Raw genomic sequence first — 21,071 nt, 5'->3', positions numbered from 1 at the left:
GGATCTGGATAACTACGTCCCCGAGGTTCACGCCAGTATAAGATCCAGAAATTGGCTCAAACCCAAGTAGGACCTCACGATACTCCCATTCCTAGTCTAGAAAGTATCCTATAATAGCCATAAATACGTGCTTGAATAGTGAAGTCCAGCAGTCAAGCGCAATCGACATTTTTGCACCAGATAGCAGCTGTTATAGTGTCTCTTGTTGATACTCTGTAACGAAACCCCGGAGGCGGTCGCGAATCACCTTTCTTGATAGAACGCTCGGTAGTGTAGGTGCTAGCCGTACGTAGGAAATGAGATCATGGAATTCTTAGTGCTCGACGAAGAGAAAGGGTAAATGTGATATAGTGATTAGGTTTAGAATCTTCTGTTCCTATGTTTGTTGGGTAAAGAGAGGCGCTGGTCTTCTCTCGGCCTAAAATATAGTGAATTTATTATTAGTATTGATATTGAGTATAGGCTATTTCGAACATACCGCGTCGCTAAGTAGTTGCTGGATATTACCCTTCTTCGTAATTCGCTGTCGACACCTTGGCCCATCAAGATGCTTCTGCATCGATAAGTTTCCAGTATGATTTGTAGCTGGATGCGTAAGAACTGTACGGCACCGATTGCACATAACGCCAGGCTTTCCATCTTTAGTATATACAACTTGTTGAAACCCAGTCCAGCAGTCTGCGCGACGGCTGACCTCCCAGTTTAGCCGCTTCTTCTTACCAAAATCAGTTTAAAGCCACCACTTAACGAATTCCGCGGATATGTCGGTAGTAAAGACGATATACTCGTTAATACTATCTGGCTTGATTCGCGTAAGGGTGTCTAGGGCCCGAGGTCCTGCACGAGATCGGACTTGGTTGTCTAGAAGGTCTGGAAGGTCTAGAACTGAATCAAACTGGCTTTCGCGTTGGTATAGCGTATCGTCAGGGGTAAGGTACTGTAGCGCGTCTAGCGGTAACCCTTCGAAGCTAGATGATGCGTAGCCGTAGCCGTCGGTAATCTGAGACATGATAACTTTAGTAAACCAGTACAACTTAGGGAAGATAATAAGGAACTCACTAGTTATTCTGTAGAAGTTACGGGGTCTTCTTAGGGCATCTGTTTATCCCTATTCCATAATGCTTAAATTGATATATCAACTTTTATAAAGCCCTATCTATATCTGATTCGCTAGTATAGTGGATCACTATAGAAACGAACCTCAATAAACCTCAACGAACCTCAATAAACCTCAACGAACCTCAATAAACCTCAACGAACCTCAATAAACCTCAACGAACCTCAACGAACCTCAATGAACCTCAACGAACCTCAACGAGAACCTCAATGTAGGAAAAATAGAATGTCTAAGTCTAACAATTGGGACATTTAATCCGGATTCACGGTATATCTAGACCAATTAATATGAATTCTAAAAGACAAAGTAATAGAAGAAGATATAATGGTTTGAATGATATTAAAATGAGGGGAATTAAACTGCATCTTTATAGTTTTCTTAAAGAACTGTAGTTCTACTAATAAAGATACACATACTTTACAGTATCTGCGATATATATATCTACAACTTTACATGCTATTTTATCGATGACCTCTATTAACCACCCACCACGTCGATATCATCGGATATTACCTATAATTTATAGGTGACCACGCCTCCTATTTACTTTTCAATGACTATATCTTTATAATTCATTATATTGATAGAGTATTCAGTGGAAAGTCTATAGTTTAACGGAACAGCTGTAAAAAACAGAGATGAATCATCAATTTTATCCAGCCAAAAGAGGAAAGGCGTCAAGAAATTATGTATATGCAGGTTCATGCGGGTCGATGGAGGTTGAACCTCAAAGAACCTCTGGAGGTTAATGGGCGGTTGGAGGTTAGTAAGGTTGGAACCTCACCTCAAGAGGTGAGGTTCGAGGTTCCGGGGTAGGGACCCATGCGGAGGTTCAAAGCCAGGTCTAGAAGGAAAATTAGAAGATGTGTGAGAGAGTATTAGCGGAGCTGAGGTGTCTAAATTATTCTGATAACTACGATTTGTATACCCTCAATTTACTAGTTGCTAGACTTCCGTACGACCTAGAATCCAACCTAGTCTAAGCATAGGTCGAAACCTCACAAACCTAGGACTAACCTAGACCTAGACTTCGGCAGGACCCACTTTGGGACGGAGGTTGCGACCCCAAACCCGATAGGTTAAACCTAATAACCTAATAATAACCTCCAGGGCTATCTGAACCTATTATTATATAAAAGATAGGCCTTAGCGTTTATAACGATACTAAGTTATTTAAATAAATCACTATTTTTTATAACTAGTTTATTTATGGAATGTTGCTATATTATTATGATGATAAGTGAGAAAATTTATATAATTACTCTAGTTATCCTGGGGTTGCCTACATAGGCCAAGTGGGCGATACGGATAACTACCCATATTCACTAGATACGGTTAGTCTAGAAAAAGTAGAATGTGTGGAATAATATACTATCGAATAGTACACTGAACAGCATGTAATGACTGGGATTTAAATCTTTTACAAAGGGATACTTTGTAGTATGAAAAATGAATTGAAAACTGTCTAATCTTCTTAATTGCCTGGGGATGAAGCCATGTTTATGGCTTCACCTCTCCCCTGTGAGTCCTATCTTCCTTTCTGGCTAGTATACTCTTTGGGCTGAGAAATCTGATGAAGAATCAGCTCAATGAGATGTGTCAGTACTGAGAACTGGATTCTTCGAGATCCCGTTGACTAAAAGCAGCCTGGATTAGAATATAGGCCTGAACATCGAGATACTCGAGTTTTGTATGGTAGAGTGGGTGATAGGGGCGTCAAACTGCATCGTTGCCGCTAATCTCGATTCCGTAGGAGCTCTGCAAGACTAAGCGACCGAGGGATCTTTGTATGCGTGGAATCAATTAGGGTTTAGCGTTGAACTGGAACCAATTGCATATTAATTATGACGAATTAACTTAGTTTTTCAACAGACTGAGGCTATATATATATTTTATATTTAACCCAGGTAACTATAGTATAAAGGGTATGACGATTGGAAATTCTGCCGGTTTTAAACGGTTCGACAATTACTAGATTAGGATATATAAAGCTAGAAGGAGTCTGAGAATAGATCATTCTGGTATATTTAATTTTAGGGGATTGTTATAGAGACACCCCCCCGGCTAATGGGACACCCCTTTGGATAATGGGACACCTCCCTGCCTGAATTATGCCTTATTCTGCCTGATTACTCAGGCATCAATATATTCTGCCGGATCTTTTTTTGCAGGTTTGAATTCTGGTTTACATAGTGAAAAATGCACCCTTCTTATCAGAATTGAATGCTCATTTCAGCTGATTCATTGCTTTATACTCCTATATAACTGTTATCTCTGCATTAAACGCCTCCAGCACCCCCAGAATCCTCAGTATCGTTATTATCGTCAGTAGACTGCGCCAAAACCCGCAAACCCACAAACCCGAAAAAACCCAACCCGCAAATGGGTCGGGTTTCGGGTCGACTTTCATAACCCGCAATGGGTTTCGGGTTTGCTTGGGTTACCCATGCGGGTTACCCATGCGGGTTACTAAACAGTGCAAACATAGGAAGAGTCGTATCTACATAAATTGTGCATTTCTTACCTGTATCTTGTTGTATTTCTTTTTCACCTCAAGGGGGTAAAAGCTCCTACAGCCCGCTCTAATTCCAATACACCACTACTATTTCTAACGGTTATCAGAAATTACTACGTTCGAATTCGCGGCGCGGGCATTTTTCGTGACTTCGGCACACCGTCATGCTTCTCAATTCGGTACTTCAATCAATCCCACGAACACCAGCAACTTCTTGCAACCATTGAAGAAAGTGCAAATCACGCGAGGGAGCAAAAAAGACCGAGCTCCACAATAAGCAACAGCAGTATGGACGACTAGTGCAATTGTTCGACGAGACGGACTGTCAGTATGTTGATGTCATCATCGACAGACGCTTTGGTTTCAAGGAGTCCCATAATAGCCAGAATTGCTCTCGACACGCGGAAAAAAGGAGGCTGAGTCTATTAACATTAGCATCTATGAATGGCCCCTGCCGATAGACCCCTTGCAAACTAAGTCGACGGTGTTTAAGTTGCGTGTGCCCCAGCCGTTTCGAAGCTGGAGAGAGACTACACTCTTCTTCCTCCGTAACTGTTTGGGTGTGGATTATGTGATAAACGAAAAGCCCAGGGCAGAACATCGCTTAAACAGCTATTCGCGTCTCTCCTCATTCTTCGATACGCATGGCTCGTGCACACGAATCGGTCTTCTTTCGCAATCAAAGTCACATCAGAGAACTCATCGTAAGTCTCGGCACATTGTCAGTGTGACGGAGAGGGACATATGTGTGAACAATCGTCTCCATTTCCAATAATTTGATAACAGCGCGGGATGTTTCGTAGGCACGTTAAAATCGACGCATCGAGCTGCAATCGCATGCACTTACCAGCTTCCGCAATCCAGCACGGCATTGCAGCAATTCCTTTTTCGCCCTGCTGAAGAACCAGATGGTCCATCACCCAATACTGTCATTGCCACACAGTCATCGGCTCCATTGGAGATGTCTCTAGAAGAGTATAAGGCCTTGGCAACGATGCCCCTTGGCGTGGAGATTCAGTGGCAGAATATTCTTGTGGAATTGTGTGCACCATCGGTGGATATGAAAAAAAGTTGAGACCGCATTCTTCATGCTTCAAATCATCAACCAGGCTGGTCCACCGAGATTGGACACGCATTTGAGACGAGGGCACTCTATTCTGAGCGATAGTCTCTTCACAACTGCACTGCTCTCACGAATCAACGACATATATGAGAAAATCAAAGAAAATTGGGAGATGATTCATAGAATGAACGTTCTGATTCGTCTTGCTTTGAGAGGCTTTGCGCTCTCTCCGTCCGAGGAGATTCGGGCAATGTACTTTGACTGCTTGAAAGTCCTTCGCCAGACGGTATTTCACTGGGTGGAAGTCGTCAAAAACAAAGCAAGTGAGGCAGTTGATGTTCATCACAAGTCGTACCTGATTGAAAAGTCAGTCCACCTTTCGTTAGTGCGTGCAGAAACCTTCAACATAGAGAATCTTCCTCGGGTATTCGCCTCTTCGATGGACATTGCAATTTTTTTGCAGTGCAGCACGATCGTCTGCAACGGCCGAGGCTCCCTGCTCATCAAGCCAGGATCATCGCCCATATACTTCTGTATCGCTGGGAGATTCTCAGCTATCGCAGTTACGCTATCCTAGCCGACTGCATTGCTCACGAACAAAACCCCGGAATGGACTGGGCGATGCAGGAAGCTTGGGCAGCATACCACCCGGGCGCACAGTGGTCTAAATTGCCCGAGGAAGCAGGCTATTGGCTCTTCTGCAGATTTGCAGCTCAATCTACCCCGGACACGGAGGTGTTAGTACACTATAATCTGTTGGGCGGAGAACTTCTTATGGACGGTCTTCCACTTGCTCGTCTGCCTTCAGATTTTGAGTCCAACGAGACATACCATATCCTGTTCGGAAAGTCTCAGCTGGAGGTAATGCCCAGTAACTTGCCGGGAATGCAGTTTTCTTGCCAAAGGCAATATCTGAACCATACTGTGCACCTAGGAAAAGAACCGGTTCCAGGGTCCAGCAACTGCGAGTTGGTGAAAGCGGTGAGAGACAATCGTATTTGGGAATTTGTCCCACCCAGACTCTTGAGTGGTCTATTCCCAGACTCCTTCGTCGAGGACTACGCACATTGGTACTCTGTCGAGGATGGCTATGTGGAATTTAGATCCATAGAAACCCCTTAGGTTTCAACGAATTTGAATTGGCGCTTGCACAAGAGCCACTCAGCGACTACCTGGCAACTTGCGAGAGATGAGACTTTCCTAGTCAGCAACCGAAGTAGGACCGCAACAGTTATATCCCGTATATTTCAGCCGATTGAACAAGCGTCAAAATTGCATTGCATTCTACACCATACGTCAAAGAGCTTATCTGTGGCTTTGCTGCATTTTCAGTTAGAATTCTCTCTCGCGTCTGGATGCTCCGATCTACAATCCAGGCAACATCCCGGCATGTTGATCGACAACGACCAATCACTAGATTCGTTGATTGGCCTCCAAAACAAACTTCTTTTAGTTGGATCTCAATCCAGAGATCGGGTGTTACCGGTCCCTGAGGGTAAGGTGTCATGGTCGAAAGAAGACGACTATGTTCGAGTTGCAATCAGTTCTCAACTCAAGACCAAGCTTCACGCATACCTAATAGATACCCAGCTTGGTCGGTTTATGGACAACGGAAGTCTCAAAAGCAAGCTATACCTCACCTACCTACATGCTCTCACATCTTCCTTCTTGCCAGATCCCCTTACAGGCAGGACAGGCACGGAGCAAGCTTTGGTGATGCTTCGCTCCGCATCCGTCCGATCCTTCGACCAACTTCGATCGGGTGAGAGTGAACTATTGAAATACATTGCATCTCTGACACCTGAAAGGAGATTCTATCCAGCGAATAAATGCGTAATGCAGAGCGTTCGTTGGCAAAGCAACCTCGGTTGTTTATCTCATCATCATGGCTTTCGCGAAGAAGTAGCAGCGATATTGGAGCAAGACCGCCGGACGAAGTTTTTGTTTCCCAGCGCAGAGCCCACCAACTGCGCAATTCCGCACCTAGAGCCAAGTCTGTCATCGCGTGATCGAATTCGCACGGCATCCTTCCGGGTTTCGGGTTTCGGTACGGAGGATTACTCGCGAAAGTACGATTGTGCCTATCCGAGTCTCGGCGCCGACCGCAGATCGACCTCCTCATCTCGGAGCTTTTCGATTTCCAGGATGCTCTGCGATGAGAGAGCTTATATCTCAAAATTGGGAGCAGATGAGCGCGTCTCGCATCTTTGGAATTTCCTCTGTCTACCTCACGGCATACAAGGCCCAGGTGCTAATATTGAAGTATCAAAACTCCGGTATGATTCCAAATGGCTTCAAGGGGCAGATGAATTTCTCGCCAGCAATTGGTATACCTTGCATAAGCTTTCATCCTTCCCAGGCGACATATATAACAAATACCAGCTCATAATGTGGCTCTCAACCATCGCTTTCTCAGGAAAACTGGATATCATTGTGCTTGAGATCATTGTGCTTGAGACCATTGCATCCATGTTTGTCAAAGCTGAGTTGGTGTCAATTTCCCCCACCAATCGAAGTCGCCTTTCGCCCTACGGAGGGGTATGTACTGGATCGCCGGGTTATCAGAGCTAGGTATACTCCCCGAGGGGAATGAGACCCATGAAGCCTTTACATCACGCCGAGAAAGAATTCTGAAGCAAAATCGGATGTCGGTTCGGGAACAACTATTACTTCACTTCCTCTGCGAATGGCCTACAAGAGCGCCGTCATATCCAATCTCAATAGAAACACCGAGATTTGATGATTATTACGATTTGCATCAGGCCACAGCTAGAATTGCCGAGATATTCAATATTTGGAGAGGTAACCAAGAATTGAGAAAGTACCTAGTTGACCTCACAAATTCGCTTTGTGATCAGCAAACTCAAATAGTCGACATGCCTCCGTATTATTTACCCAAATCAAGCGATCCCATCACACCTATCTATAGATTTATCTACTTTGATGACTATCTCAACAGCCCGCCATCTTTTAGCGTTGAGGAGCCTCGATTGAACGAATCCCTTTCCATATCACTAGAGTCAAGAGAATCGAGTCTTGCTCTACTGGATTTAGTGGATTCGTTGGATTTGGAAGCCAGATCCACGTATGAAAAATGGTATGTGAGCCAGCTGAGGAGCAGTGTTGGATCGTTACAACAGTTGAAAAAAGTTGCACATATGGACTTGGCGGCTATGAAATTACAGAAAGTGATCGAGAAGTACCTTCGTACATGTCGGGAATATTCTCGAGGAATTTATTCTTTACTTATTGCTCAACTTCGCTCTTCTCAAGGATACTCGGATTCTTCAGCACGAAAGGGGACTTTCAGAGGACAGGTGGTCAACATAGCTTTCGCAAGTCGGCAATTTCCGAGGTTTTCGCCCATGGTCTTCCTGGACCGACTGTCTCACAATCGCTGGTCATGCTTAAACAAGGACTGGAAGCGAGCTTTCGTTATTTACGGGCGATCGATCACGGCATTGCAGCGTGCTGAGCGACTGGTTAATCTGCTCCACAAGCCCGATGCATTAGCCAAGGAACTTGGAAATCCTGGTCACACAAATTGGGACCCCCTTCAATTCCCCGAGACCCTGCTGCTGGAGATTGAAAATGGGATTTTGATTCGAGATGTGCAAGAGAGTATCGCGCAGATCATGAGAAATCCAGCCCCAGGGAGGAATGCTGTCATGCAGCTGAATATGGGAGAAGGCAAATTATCAGTCATTATCCCGATTGTGGCTGCGGATCTTGCGAACAGATCATATCTTGCTTGCGTCCTTGTTGCCAAGCCACAATCAAGGCAAATGCTCCAAATGCTGGTCGCGAAACTCGGTGGCCTACTGGATAGACGGATCTATCACATGCCCATCGCACGCTCTTTGAAGCTGGGCGGGCAAGAGGCGGAGGAGATTGAGCGCATGTGCAATGAATGTATGTGTCATGGAGGAGTTTTATTGGTTCAGCCGGAGCATATAATCTCTTTGAAACTGATGTGTCTCGAGTGTTTCATTGCTGGCAAAGAGACGGTGGGCCGCTCCCTGCTCCGCATCTTAGATCTCTTTCGGAAGTTCTGTCGTGACATTGTAGACGAGAGCGATGAGAACTTCAACGTCAAGTTCGAACTTATCTATACTATGGGGGATCAACGGCCCATCGAACATAGTCCTCATCGGTGGATGATCATACAGGAATTACTAGATCTTGCGCAAAGGTATGCTCCTCTTGTGCAGAATCAACATCCTCACTCGATCGAGGTAAGCGAAAACCAACATGGGGGATTCCCTCGCATTCGTTTGCTCGACGATGACGGCGAGCAGGCTCTGCTGGAGCACATGGTAAGACATATATGTGAAAACAGTATCAACTCCCTAGCCATATCTAGACAGACGAAGTCTGTAAGGGATGCAATCTCAATCTACATTCGGACAGCAGATCTCACGGCTGATCAAATTCATGCCGTGGAGGGCGGTGACGCAGGAGGTTTTTGGGGGGATAGCACTAGCAGTTCCCTTCTTCTGGTGCGAGGCCTACTTGCTGGAGGTGTTCTAGCGTTTTGTCTAGGACGAAAACGGTGGCGAGTGAACTACGGCCCAGATTTGAACCGAGATCCACCGACAAGGCTTTGTGTGCCATACCGAGCCAAGGACAGTCCTTCCCTCCGTTCGGAGTTCAGCCATCCGGACGTTGTGGTTTTGTTGACATGCCTGAACTACTACTATTCTGGTCTCACTGACAGTGACCTGTTCCTCTCCTTTGATGATATTGCCAAATCTGACCAAGCTGATGCAGAGTATCAAGCTTGGGTTGATGGTGCGCCTAAACTCCAGCCAGCTTACCATCACCTAGTGGGGGTCAATCTGGACGACCGGCCGCACTGTGTCAGTCAAATATTCCCTGCGCTTCGATTCTCAAAAGCGGCCATTGATTACTTTCTGTCACATATCGTTTTTCCTAGAGAAATGAGAGAATTTCCGCACAAGCTATCTGCCTCAGGTTGGGATATTGAAGAGGTCAAAATGAATCCCACAGTGGGATTCAGTGGGACAAACGATTCTCGCAAAACCCTGCCCTTGACTGTTCATCAACTCGACCTATCGCAGCAAAACCATACAAACGCTTTGGTTCTTGAATATCTGCTACAAGACGAGAACTCCGTGACGCATATTCCGCTACCGAATTCGTCACACCAATCCAATGCACACACTCTTTTAGATTTGGTGTCCACTTTGGATCCACCTGCTCAGGTGATCCTAGATGTAGGCGCACAGATTTTGGAGCTTAATAATCGCGGTGTGGCAGAGTACTGGTTGAGTAAACAACCGATCGATAGCCCCATGAGTTATGGCCAATCCGCGATCGGGGCGGGTACGTTGAGATGTCATCAACTCATGCAGAAAGGTTCTTAGAAGTTGAGTCTTAGACTCTTGAAGAGAGGTACAGACCAAGCTACCAGAAAACATGCGCCTCCGAATCCGAAAATGCAAGTCACCACTTACGCTTGATTCGAGAACGATGCGGAGAATTTGAAGAGCTCGACCATGTCTCCTCCACTCTGCAAGAGGAGCAAGAGCGCGAACTTGTACCAGAAATCGAAAGCGAGCGACAGGTGCAGAGACCTTCGCCCGCCATACCGGAAGCACATCGCATTCACCCACATGTCTGCTCTTTCATCACCACAGGTGACTTAAAGAGCTCTTCAGAGGGATTCGAACCGGCGTTTCATACGCTACAGAATACCTCTGCAGCATCATATCTGGATTTTGATGACTTGCCCATGGGACTTTTAGCCACCAGAGACTTTTTCACAACCGTAAAAACGTCCAGTTCTTCTTCTTTCATGCCTGACGCCTTTCAAAGAAGTGTTAGATGGATTCTTACCAGTGCAATTCCTAAATCTCAAGGCAGGGGTGAGGTTATGCATATGGTGATCATCAGCCCTTTTGAGGCCAACTACCTCATGTCTCGCATACGGAACTCGACATCTGTCACTCTGCATCTATATGCACCGCGCCAAAATCAAACCTTCCCACCACTGGACAAATTCACGTTGTATAACGTTCCGGAGCTGCCTGGGATGATTTCGGTGCCCGATGAACTTCGGATTCATCTCAATCTTTTCTCGGGGCAGCTATATTTTGATTCCTACTCGGAGTACCAGAAGATCTGTGGCTTTCTAGGGATTGCATCGACTCAGACCGCACAGGGAATGATTGTTGCCTCAGATGGTTTCATCAAGCAAGGCAATTCGGAACATAAAAGCACTTTCCGTCGTAGTCCGCTGAAATACTTTGGGATCCTGATGTCACAGATCCGAAAGAATTGTCAGGAGATCGGGAGGACACACATGGGTCAGGTTGTCAATGGTCGCCTCCTATCCCCGCGAGACTTCTTCGAAAGCACAAATCGACAATTTAGCATTCGCACGGCGAAAGACTGAGTACCCTATTTCAAACCTCTCTTTTGGGGGCACATATTGAGGTCTCTCCACCAATTTGACACGCAAGATTTGAAGTCAGTCAAATATAGCGATGTAGTAATGAATTACACAATAAACCTATGTGCGTAAATCGAAATTCTCATCATAGGCTGGTAGTAAGTTTACTTTCCTTCGTTGTGCATTGAGGACTGGTATTATGACCCAAAGAGCATATATACCGTTCACATCCCTTAGCTCATTTCGCCAATAGTATCTGCTCACATCCATTTGGGGCTGCACCGATCCGGGGAATGATTTATATATGTCAATCCTTTGTAAATTGCAATGGTTATGAAATTTTTAATTGCCCATAGCTGCGACCCAGACAAACCCCCCAGCGAAGCTCTTACTACCAATTGGAACAATGGAATCAATCTGGGAGCTCAATATCTGCATGTCAATCAATCATTCCAAGGTTGAAGGAGAGAGACATCATTAGATAGCCAGATAGTGGGGGTTTATACAAATTAAATCTCAGACAGTTAAAATCGCTTGGAATAAATACATTGAAGAAGTGAATTTATGCAAGTCTGTGGAAGCAGGGGCAGATTGTGACATATTCAGTTCTGCTAAGTGCAAATTTGAAGGTGAATCTGCTGGTCTAATTTGGATTCAATGTAGAATACTGCTGTGAGTAATGGCATCAGGAGGGGTTGACTGGGTGGATAGCGAGGCAATCACCATACATAGTATTCAAGTGGGTTTTTGGTTGCCGAAATCAATGCCAAGAAGAGAACAAGAAATGGTAGTTGAAATTCGAGCAAAGAATGAACTCCATTGATACTGTTACTACAACCGAAATATTCAGTACGCGTCAAATCAAACAAGCATTGAACTCTTATTCCTCAGAAACCGGGAGTTGGTGTCGAGTGATCAACAAGCTGGGGAGCGAAGTGTCATTCTACCTCCTTCCTGGCGTATAATTTTTTTTTCTCGGTGTATTTGGTCATGTTATATACCTTAAATTTGCATTCCGGTCCCCGCAAGGTTATCTACAGTCTAGCGTCACTGAGCCGTGTGGGTTTCACCAAAGCCTTGGGGTTAGGGATGTTCAGAAGCGCTTCTTCTTTATCTTCACGGACTCAAAAATGGATTACCCACTCTCGTCATTATCATGGGTGGAGCATGTGTGACAATTATCTGGAAGCCTATGAGGTTTCATGGATTGTCGGGTTCAAAAATCAACATTGTATCCTGTTGAAGTGGACAACGGCTAGACGAAAGGAGGAAAATGAAATCATGGAGTAGAATACATGAAGTCAAATCTTTGGAAGAGAGGAGATTGAGTCCCTCTCGTCCTCTTCGGGCGGGCAGCGTAAGCGATTCGCGTTCGAGTTGGGCGGGCACAGATTAGTTATGCGCTATCTAGTTATAGTTGACTTACGAATTCCATGCCTCGCTAACAGAGCCTTCCATATGACCCCGTAAAATGACATTGAATTAAAACATAATTCATTCATTCATCCCGTTGACTTGACATAGCTTCCGTGAAGGGTAGGGGTAAACCCTTCTATTCATGTATCTTTCTGTGGGGTGTGATAATGAGAAATAACTCACACAAGATTCTTCAATACAAGGATCTTGCAGGGGGAAAACAATGAAACTAAAATCACTAGGATCTACAGAACTACTCCCATCATCTCTGGAAAACGAAAAACTTTTATCGGAGAAGAGAACGTTTACGCCCACATTGTTGTAGCTCCACGGAGGTGGCCTCGGATTGTGAGCAGTGCCCAGCCTTACAGCCTTCACAAAGTTGACGATTATGGGGACCCCTGCTGTTGCGAAAGACTGGAGGTCTCTCTACCCGGACGCCATTCCATTGCTTTATCCAGTAGACGACCCTCTCGGCGTATGATTGGTCTAGCCTTGGTCGACTAAGCCTGCTACATGCTTTGCAGCGTTGGTGGTATATCCTTGCGTTGTATTTTTTATTTGGGTATAGACGAATTCTGATAGCGATCATATTGCTTGACAACCTGCTGGCTTTGCATGCTCAATTGTGGCACACGAAACGGTCCATTATGTTTGTGTTATGCGCTTTGGTGCATCTTATCTCGTCATCATCCTCGTGAAACCTGAAATGAAGGTCTGCCTCGACCAACAACCTTGACACCTCATTATGAAGAGCTTGATACATTGACGACGTCGCTATAGGCTTTTGATCCTTATTTGGGGCCATGCTTGTAACACATAGAGACAAAGCCTCTCATGATATCTTTTAGAAGTTAATGAAGTTGATAAAGGTACCAAAGGCAATGAACCTCGTCGAAAAAGGCCATAAAAGAGTACTAATCCAGTCAGCTTTATAGCAATTATGAAGAAGAGAGTGACGAATTCCTATCTACATAGTCGCACTTTTGGCATGTGGAGAGTAGCTGAAATGTTCAAAATCGCAGGAGACCATCCATGCCGGAGGCTGTTCATGCGGGAGGTCATCCATGCGGGAGCTGAGAGTTCGGAGCAAGGATGTTCCTTTCCCGAAACACCAGCCTCGATATTGAATGGCGCGTCTAAATCTCGAACACCTTTCTGCACCTCGCACCAATCAAGTGATTGTTTCATTTCCTGCTGAAAATAAAAGACTATGAAGCAATATGCGATTACTGGTCCACCTAATAACACCCGTGTGGCTGAAGATGTTGAATCTTCTGCAGCAAACACAACTATCATGGTATCGCGACCGACTACGTGAAGAGCTTCAGGAACGCCGGTATGCAGAAACGGGCTGGTCTAAATTGAGTGGACCGTCGGATGCTCTCTCCTCGATTATCCGACCTCAATATGATGGATTTGTGATTCATCAGATTTCTTCCCTTTTCCGGTTTAGATGCTTATTGATTTGGATGTGCATGCTGGCGAAATATACATCTCGATGGTACTTTTTTAAAACGGCTGCTCTTTTGTCTAATGTGCAGTATTAGGATACGGTAGGTGAGGTGGTGAATCTGGCTAAGGATGAGAAGTTGGCTAAAGTGGCTTGTCGCTATTCACTTGATCCTTGGACATTTCAGCGAGTGAGCTGTCGACTTAGAAAACTGTGGTTCCTCTTTCTGTGATGATTGACCTACGTATCCGTTACTATATATATGTAGATAGCTATATGGCGTAGTATCGTTTCCATTTTCGTAGTTTGTGCCTACTGCGGTGGAAAATGTGCGATAGTTATGGGTTATACTATGTTCTGGGATGAGGAATAGGAAATAAATGCCTTGATTAGTACGTAAACTGATCTGAATACCTATCTATACCTATATGTCGAGTACCATGCATTTATGCATGGTTAAATTACTAGGTCTTTACAAACCGGAAAATCAATGGACCGTTATGATAACGGTACCATACAAAAGTACATACATTGCTTAATCAGCTATATCCGCCTAGATTGGAAAAGGAGCAGATTTTGTCATTTTAGTTAGTTAGAGAATTTACACATGTCAGATTTACCATACATTGTCGTACCCGTCTATTTCTGTCACTATATCTTATTGTTGGAAGGTCACGTGACCATCACTGTTTGCTCCCAGTACATTAGTCTTAGCATCTGTAGATAGCTTCTTCTCTTTCCCTCTCTCTAGCGCAATACAGTGATTTTACCAGCGTACTTACTAGTCCCTGGCCTTCTCTGTAACACTTATATTTGGACGTTCCGGCAGAAAAGATCTTAAAATATCGCTTGAACAGTTAGCGGCGCTACCCCCAGCTGCATCGATTTCACATTTAACGGAATAGCAAAGAATCGAGACGGAATACCTCTGTGAAGTCTATAGGTCCTATAAAATCATCTTCACCGCTATGACTCCACGCTGTATGTCAGCGAATAAGCTTACCCTAAATTGGCTTCCTTTGGTATAGTTCGCGGATCACTTATTCTTAGATTCAATTTTCCTCCGCCGTAGAAATATTTATATTGTTCAGACAACCGATCGCTCTGCAGCTAGATTGCTTATAACGCTAATACGTGACGTAGCGTTTTTCGGCCTAGCGCTGTAATATAGTCATAAAGTGTTTCTACGAGTAAGATTGCCTAGGAGCTGTGTAGGTTTCGGAATCTATCGTTCGTTGCTCTTCGTCTAATCTCAACAAATTTATCGGTAAAGGTAATACCGATACCGGTAACAGATTTTTTAATGCTGTATATCTTGATTGACTAGAATCTCTTTTCTTATCTTATAAGAGTCTTGATAAAACCGCCCCAAAATATCAATACCTTAGCACTATTGTAGATAGAAATCACGTATACTATTTAAGATTTTGCGTCCGATATATACAATAGCTATAGAGTAGGGAATAAGAAACAACTGCCAAAACTATGCTAGTATCTACAGAATCAAAATGCGGTTGCTAGAATAGTCTTGACAGCGCATCTTGTGGCGCCGTTGAAATATATTCTATCGGTTCTGTTTAGAATCAATCATACGCAGGTTATTAGGAAAATACAACCGAGTCAGCAACGCTCTAGACCTAAGCCCGTTATTTGCCCCAAGCTTTGAACGCGACCAATCAAATATATCCACCTTCCTACTTGTTGACCGCTTGCGCTCGGATAATCTTGGTCTCGAACAGTCGAGATAACTCAGGGATAACCCGATTGATCAAATCCACACACTCAAATATAGGCTGTAATCTGCGCTGACTCCGCACACATGGCTTTTTGGCTACACTATATCTATTTGGCCTTCAATCAGATATTGCATAAGTTACAACAGCGGAGTGTTGATGAAGCTACATTCTTACCATCTATTCAATCGGTCTCGAACTATACAGAAATGAATTGCTTTTCTCGCGATGAATGAAGAACATATGAAGCAATCAGGGGTTTACTATGAGTGAAAGATCAGCTAGTATATCACTTAGCTGGGAATAAATTAATTATGAATCTTTAGTAGGTAATATCCACATGCTAAAGAAAAATGAATGCCAGACACAATCTTTACCGTCATATGTAAATGTATACATTAAATCAATCTTGGTCAGAACCACGGGCTGATACAACTGATTTACCGCTTACCGGTAAATTGGCTGGCTTCCGACATGCTGCACAAGTGGCTGCCCAATGTCTACCGACTCATTGAATGCCTTACTATCCGGAAAGCGCCTCGCTAGATCACATGTATTATCCTATAAGTAAGACAGCGGATGGCCTGTTGCTTTTCTAAATGTGCTAAATCGGAATATGATAGAAAACTTCTCGATATTTCCTCACATTGCCAAAATGCACGAAACAGCAGCTGTTCTAAAGGAATTTGAGATTAAGCCTGCTCGAGTAGGTCGCCCGAGAGCTGACCCTTATAATAGACTGCTCAGTCGGTTATACGAAGCACTCGTCTTCCTCCTGTTGCTTGGGCAGAGCCGTGGAGAACACACTTCAAGAACATTCTATTTAGATGAATCAACGGTAACCCGCAGGAGATTTCTGCAAAACCTTGCTTATATGTGTGATTTTGAGAAAGGTGGCAAGACCTGCACAGCCATCGGCCTTCAAGAATGCGAGACTTGTTATAGACTTTGGCTTGCATCAAACGAAGAAAACGGTCAAACAAAAGAGTTCCTTCAAAAGGTCCTTCTTTCCCTACAAAAAATCAGTGAAGACCCGGAGGTTGAGGAGGCGACGGACAAAATTGGAGCTTTGTCAGAGCTCTGTATAGACTTTGCAGCGAGGCGCATAGGAAAAGAGAGGAAATGTCTACTCCGTGCTGTAAGACAGTGCATGAAAGAGCTATCCAATCAGGGAGCGGAAGAAGGTAATTCGATTTTCTACAGTCCTTTTTATCTACCGTCAACTAACTCTGCATCAGCCAGGGATCTAGAAACCTGGCTATCGTTATTTCTCACGGAGCAAAGCAACTTGCAGCTATGTATCTCCGCATATGATACTCGCCACTCGGTATTTGCAAAGGAGCTCCAACTGTGGTCTGCAAGGACACAACAGAGGGCAGGTCTGAAAGAAAGATACGATAGTTTTGCCTCTGTTAGACATTTTTTGGGCCGTCTAGCTCACCACTTTCGCGCAACAAAGCAACTCTGTGAGGATGCCACCCATATGAGGTACATGCTTCTATCCTATGAAGTTTGCAATATCAATTCAATATATTGCAGGGCTCGGCCACCGCGCGATCAACATACCAACTTGGACGGTATCCTCAACCGGATGCTAGGGAAAAACCACGATAAAAGACTGGAGATTGAGCGAGGCCTCCACCACTTGGATTCCATAAAAGGGATCTTCTCACAGTTTGTCAATGATTATGATAGATTGGATCCTCTAGTACACGCTGAGGTGCAAGTTCTCGAACATTTCCACAACAATCAACTAGTTTTTGCAAGAGGTGACCGCTTTATTGCTTGCAGCAAACCAGCATGCATATGTTGTGAAATGTACTTCAGATATCACCCGGCTCGCGTGAGTATTCCTGAGTCCCACCGCAAGGTCTGGATCAATTGGGGCCCGCCACTGATACACAACTACTCAAAATCCAGCCCAGCAGCAATTGGGCAGCGGGATATATTGAATCGGATGATCCGTGAAATTTCTGAGCTTATCGCCAGCCAAGTACTTGGACAGGCTCCAGCTAGCCATTGGCACCCCGATTCAAAGACCGGAATCTCTGATTTTCCGGACCTTCGTCTATGGACAGATTTGCGGAAGCACCAGCCAAGGACAGGATCAAGCTTGCCTGTTGGGTCTTTTGCTGAGCAAAGTGAATCAAGCATCAAACTGGAATGCCAAAGATACTCACCTATGTACGAGCCATTACGACTGTCAGATGACGAGTTGGATGTCGAAGATGGGGGTGTAAAATTATGATCTAATCAGTCATCAACCCATCAGGGAGGCGCATGCAGTGTATGATCTCAAATTCTTTTGTCTTTCGACCAACGCTGCTGAAATGAATTGCTTTTTCTCGGAGCTGTATCATAATGTTATATTTTCGGGTTCCGCTGTAGTTTGAAGAATATCCGCGCTTCTTCATACATAAATGAGAGTTGAAACATTTAACTTCAGTGTCAAGCGTAAGGTTGATTACCGAAAATCTAGAAATATTGTATATGTATGAACTCTCTGCCGCCTGGAAGAAATTACACGCTATGCAATCTCGTGTCTTCGAATTTGTGGCGGCTGGGTCATCGAAACAGCTTTTGCAGGGACATTTCCACCAGAGCAAACTGCATCAATGACTTTCTGCGGCACAGTTTATGAGATGCAACTATACTACGAGACACCCAACGATGGTTCGCACTTTACCAGCTATATAAATACAGCAATTCTGCGGGATGGTCTCGCTTTTAGTTCGGTGAACTTGATCACCATATCCGACAATCACCAAGCTATCTCCGTCTTTGTCCATTACAATAATTTTCATTGTCCAGTCTAAGTTCTCCCGAAAGGGGCACATCGGACTTCAAATGGTTGGCCAGTCGCCCAAGACCGTCTTTCCAATCACTGGAAATATAAGTTTTCGACTAGTCACCCAGTAGGCTCTCATTTTATCGGTCAGTAAACTCACTACACTATGCATGTAGGAGAGATTATCGCTTACTATTCCTTGCTATAGCTGCCTGCGCACACCACATTACTAGACAAGTCCGCAAGCTGCTGACAACCACGTAAAACCTCAAAGCGCATTGTCTAGTAACCGACACTTGATGCAGGCCTGCGGAATTATCTGGGATCCTGCCAGTGGGATTCTTCTCTTGAGCCAGCTTCATGCACTATTTTATGCGCATATATGTGATAATATGAAGACGGCGAAGAAAAGCCAATAGTGAAGAGGCATGTTTGCAGCTGACATGGCATACTTGTGGCTACCCAATTTAGGCTACTCATGACCCTGACTTGGATTGATACAGATGTACTTCGAAAAGCCTTGTTGGTGTCCGATGGAAGAGTGCCTTTGGTCACTCTAGGGTATACATCAGTTCACATTTGACCAATACCACTTCTACGATATCATCTCATACACCGACGGTGGAAATCGACAGCAAACATTAGATTAAAATCAGTGTCTGTAGCTTATATTATGCGACCAGTCTCTGGTCGCCCTTCTAGCAATATCTCACCAGAGTTAGGGCAATGAGCGATTCTGAACATCACAATTCAATTCGACGCGGGCAACTGGTTATATAAAGAATCCAATATGCCACCAGATGAGATTATGGCTTGCTTACTATATGGTTAGCCCTACTACTGCCGGGAGAAGAGATTGTGATGGCGGAATGGCTATTCTCGTGGATGTGACCTTACGGTGGGTATAGTATCTGACCCTACCTTTAGTTTTATTCGAAAGTATTCTCGACGACACGCTCAAACATATAAGTGATCTTCCAAATGCCTCGTTTGTAAGTACAAAGCAGCTGGAAAGAAAGTTGTTTATCGACACGGCTACTTGGCTCGTATATGTTTTGCTGAGAACCTTTGGGCCCTGAAGAGCTGTTCACCTGCACAATTATGCTTAGTTAATCCGAAAGGGAGGGACAAAGTTGTGCAATAGCACAGAAACATGAATGGAGCGTTCTGAATAATAGTCTAAGAGGACATTGTATTCTCTATATTTTTACTACTACTTGCTTTATCCCTGTTGATCGTTGTATTTGGTGTCTTGTTGCAGTGTGGGCTGTAGAGAGGCTCGGTATTCTAAGGCAGATGTGTATTCTAAGGCAGATGTGTATTCTAAGGCAGATGTGTATTCTAAGGCAGATGTGTATTCTAAGGCAGATGTGTATTCTAAGGCAGATGTGTATTCTAAGGCAGATGTGTCGTTAAAAAGATGTGGCATCACGGCCAGGGTACGAAGTATCTGAGAGCTTTCTCTGCAAACGTAATACAGACTCCTATCATCTGGTATGACCTTACTGGCATATCCTAGACCCATTCGAGGGTATGACTGATCATATCCCACGACAAGGAAGAACCTTTAACGGCTTACTCAAGAAGGTTACACGATATAATGACGATGGCCTCTATTACTACTTCCCAATAACACAGGTTCACTGCTCGTTGAAAACTTCAGTGACTCAATAAATGACCTGTCTATTGTCTCAGCCCTAGAACGTCTAATCTCTGCCCTCTTCCCTCTGGCTTGATTAGCTCCAGAGAGGGTCAGAATATTGACTACTCATCTCAATGTCCATTCATTCATTTGCAATCAATTGGCTATAAATACTGTGGGCAGCCAAATGCGCCGCTTTTTTCTTAGTCCGAGCACTACCAGAACAGCTGATATCCCCATATTGGACTGTCACCCTGAACAAAGGCGGTTCAAGGGCGATGGTTTCCTCCTTGATCCGCTGAAATGCCTTATTTTCTTTTTGTGCCATTTGGTTTAGCATGCAAGTATACTGAGAGAGTTCCACTGCGTGTTCGGTCTTTTTATTTGGCCCCGAGTAAAGTTGGTTGAGAGAACTGGAGACGGACGTTTCCATACTTGATGGTCCACTGCTGCCACAGGACGCCCGTTCGGGGCCAGCAGGAGAGAAATTGTCGGCAAGGCTCCATAAAAGAGCAAGCTGTTCCGCCTCAGGGCAGACCCTATAAGTGTGCCCTATGAGGGCGACTACTTGGTCTTGCACACTGACTCCATCGCGAATAGATTTGATAGGATGTCCTTCAGCAACTTCGAGAGCATGCATCATGCCACTCCAGTCAAAATTTTGAAAAGCATAATTGAAAGAAGCCTGCATATGGGTCAGTCCAGAAGCCGACGATGGATGAAGGAAGGAAACAGTGGGCTAACCTCAATCCCACTACGCGATTTCCCAGACCCTGTGAGGGACAGGCTTATTGATGCACGATAAACGAGTGTACCGATGAGAAAGTCTTTACAAGATTTAGCATCAAAGTGGATGTAGATAGAGTAATGGCCGTCCGACTCACCGTCAGAACCAACCGATTGGTTATGATTTGGCAAAGCGGCCATAT

General features: G+C 44.5%; 5 protein-coding genes across 5 annotated transcripts; 4 read left to right on the top strand and 1 right to left on the bottom strand.

Moving 5' to 3' along the window:
* Positions 1-4,720: 4,720 nt before the first annotated feature.
* N7487_009090 (uncharacterized protein) lies at positions 4,721-5,817 on the top strand (the record flags this gene model as incomplete). Its single annotated transcript, XM_056876820.1, has 2 exons — positions 4,721-5,080; positions 5,164-5,817. 2 exons carry the CDS (start codon positions 4,721-4,723, stop codon positions 5,815-5,817), a joined length of 1,014 nt encoding a protein of 337 aa, XP_056725400.1.
* A 267-nt stretch (positions 5,818-6,084) lies between these two features.
* Positions 6,085-7,266, top strand: N7487_009089 (uncharacterized protein; the record flags this gene model as incomplete). The annotated part of the gene is made up of 1 exon (XM_056876819.1): positions 6,085-7,266. One exon carries the CDS (start codon positions 6,085-6,087, stop codon positions 7,264-7,266), a length of 1,182 nt encoding a protein of 393 aa, XP_056725399.1.
* A 794-nt stretch (positions 7,267-8,060) lies between these two features.
* N7487_009088 (DUF3638 and DUF3645 domain-containing protein) lies at positions 8,061-11,113 on the top strand (the record flags this gene model as incomplete). Its single annotated transcript, XM_056876818.1, has 3 exons — positions 8,061-9,011; positions 9,063-10,041; positions 10,107-11,113. 3 exons carry the CDS (start codon positions 8,061-8,063, stop codon positions 11,111-11,113), a joined length of 2,937 nt encoding a protein of 978 aa, XP_056725398.1.
* Positions 11,114-17,528: 6,415 nt separating this feature from the next.
* Positions 17,529-17,960, top strand: N7487_009087 (uncharacterized protein; the record flags this gene model as incomplete). Its single annotated transcript, XM_056876817.1, has 1 exon — positions 17,529-17,960. The coding sequence occupies one exon, from the start codon at positions 17,529-17,531 to the stop codon at positions 17,958-17,960; it is 432 nt and encodes a 143-aa protein (XP_056725397.1).
* Positions 17,961-20,284: 2,324 nt separating this feature from the next.
* N7487_009086 (uncharacterized protein) lies at positions 20,285-20,782 on the bottom strand (the record flags this gene model as incomplete). Its single annotated transcript, XM_056876816.1, has 1 exon — positions 20,285-20,782. The coding sequence occupies one exon, from the start codon at positions 20,780-20,782 to the stop codon at positions 20,285-20,287; it is 498 nt and encodes a 165-aa protein (XP_056725396.1).
* Positions 20,783-21,071: the final 289 nt, after the last annotated feature.

This window comes from Penicillium crustosum, assembly GCF_028827405.1.
Source record: "Penicillium crustosum strain IBT 35664 chromosome Unknown utg000004l_segment0_segment0, whole genome shotgun sequence".
NCBI classification, from domain to species: domain Eukaryota; kingdom Fungi; phylum Ascomycota; class Eurotiomycetes; order Eurotiales; family Aspergillaceae; genus Penicillium; species Penicillium crustosum.
Note: the sequence above shows the minus strand (reverse complement) of the source record. Positions and strands in the feature narration are given on the sequence as shown.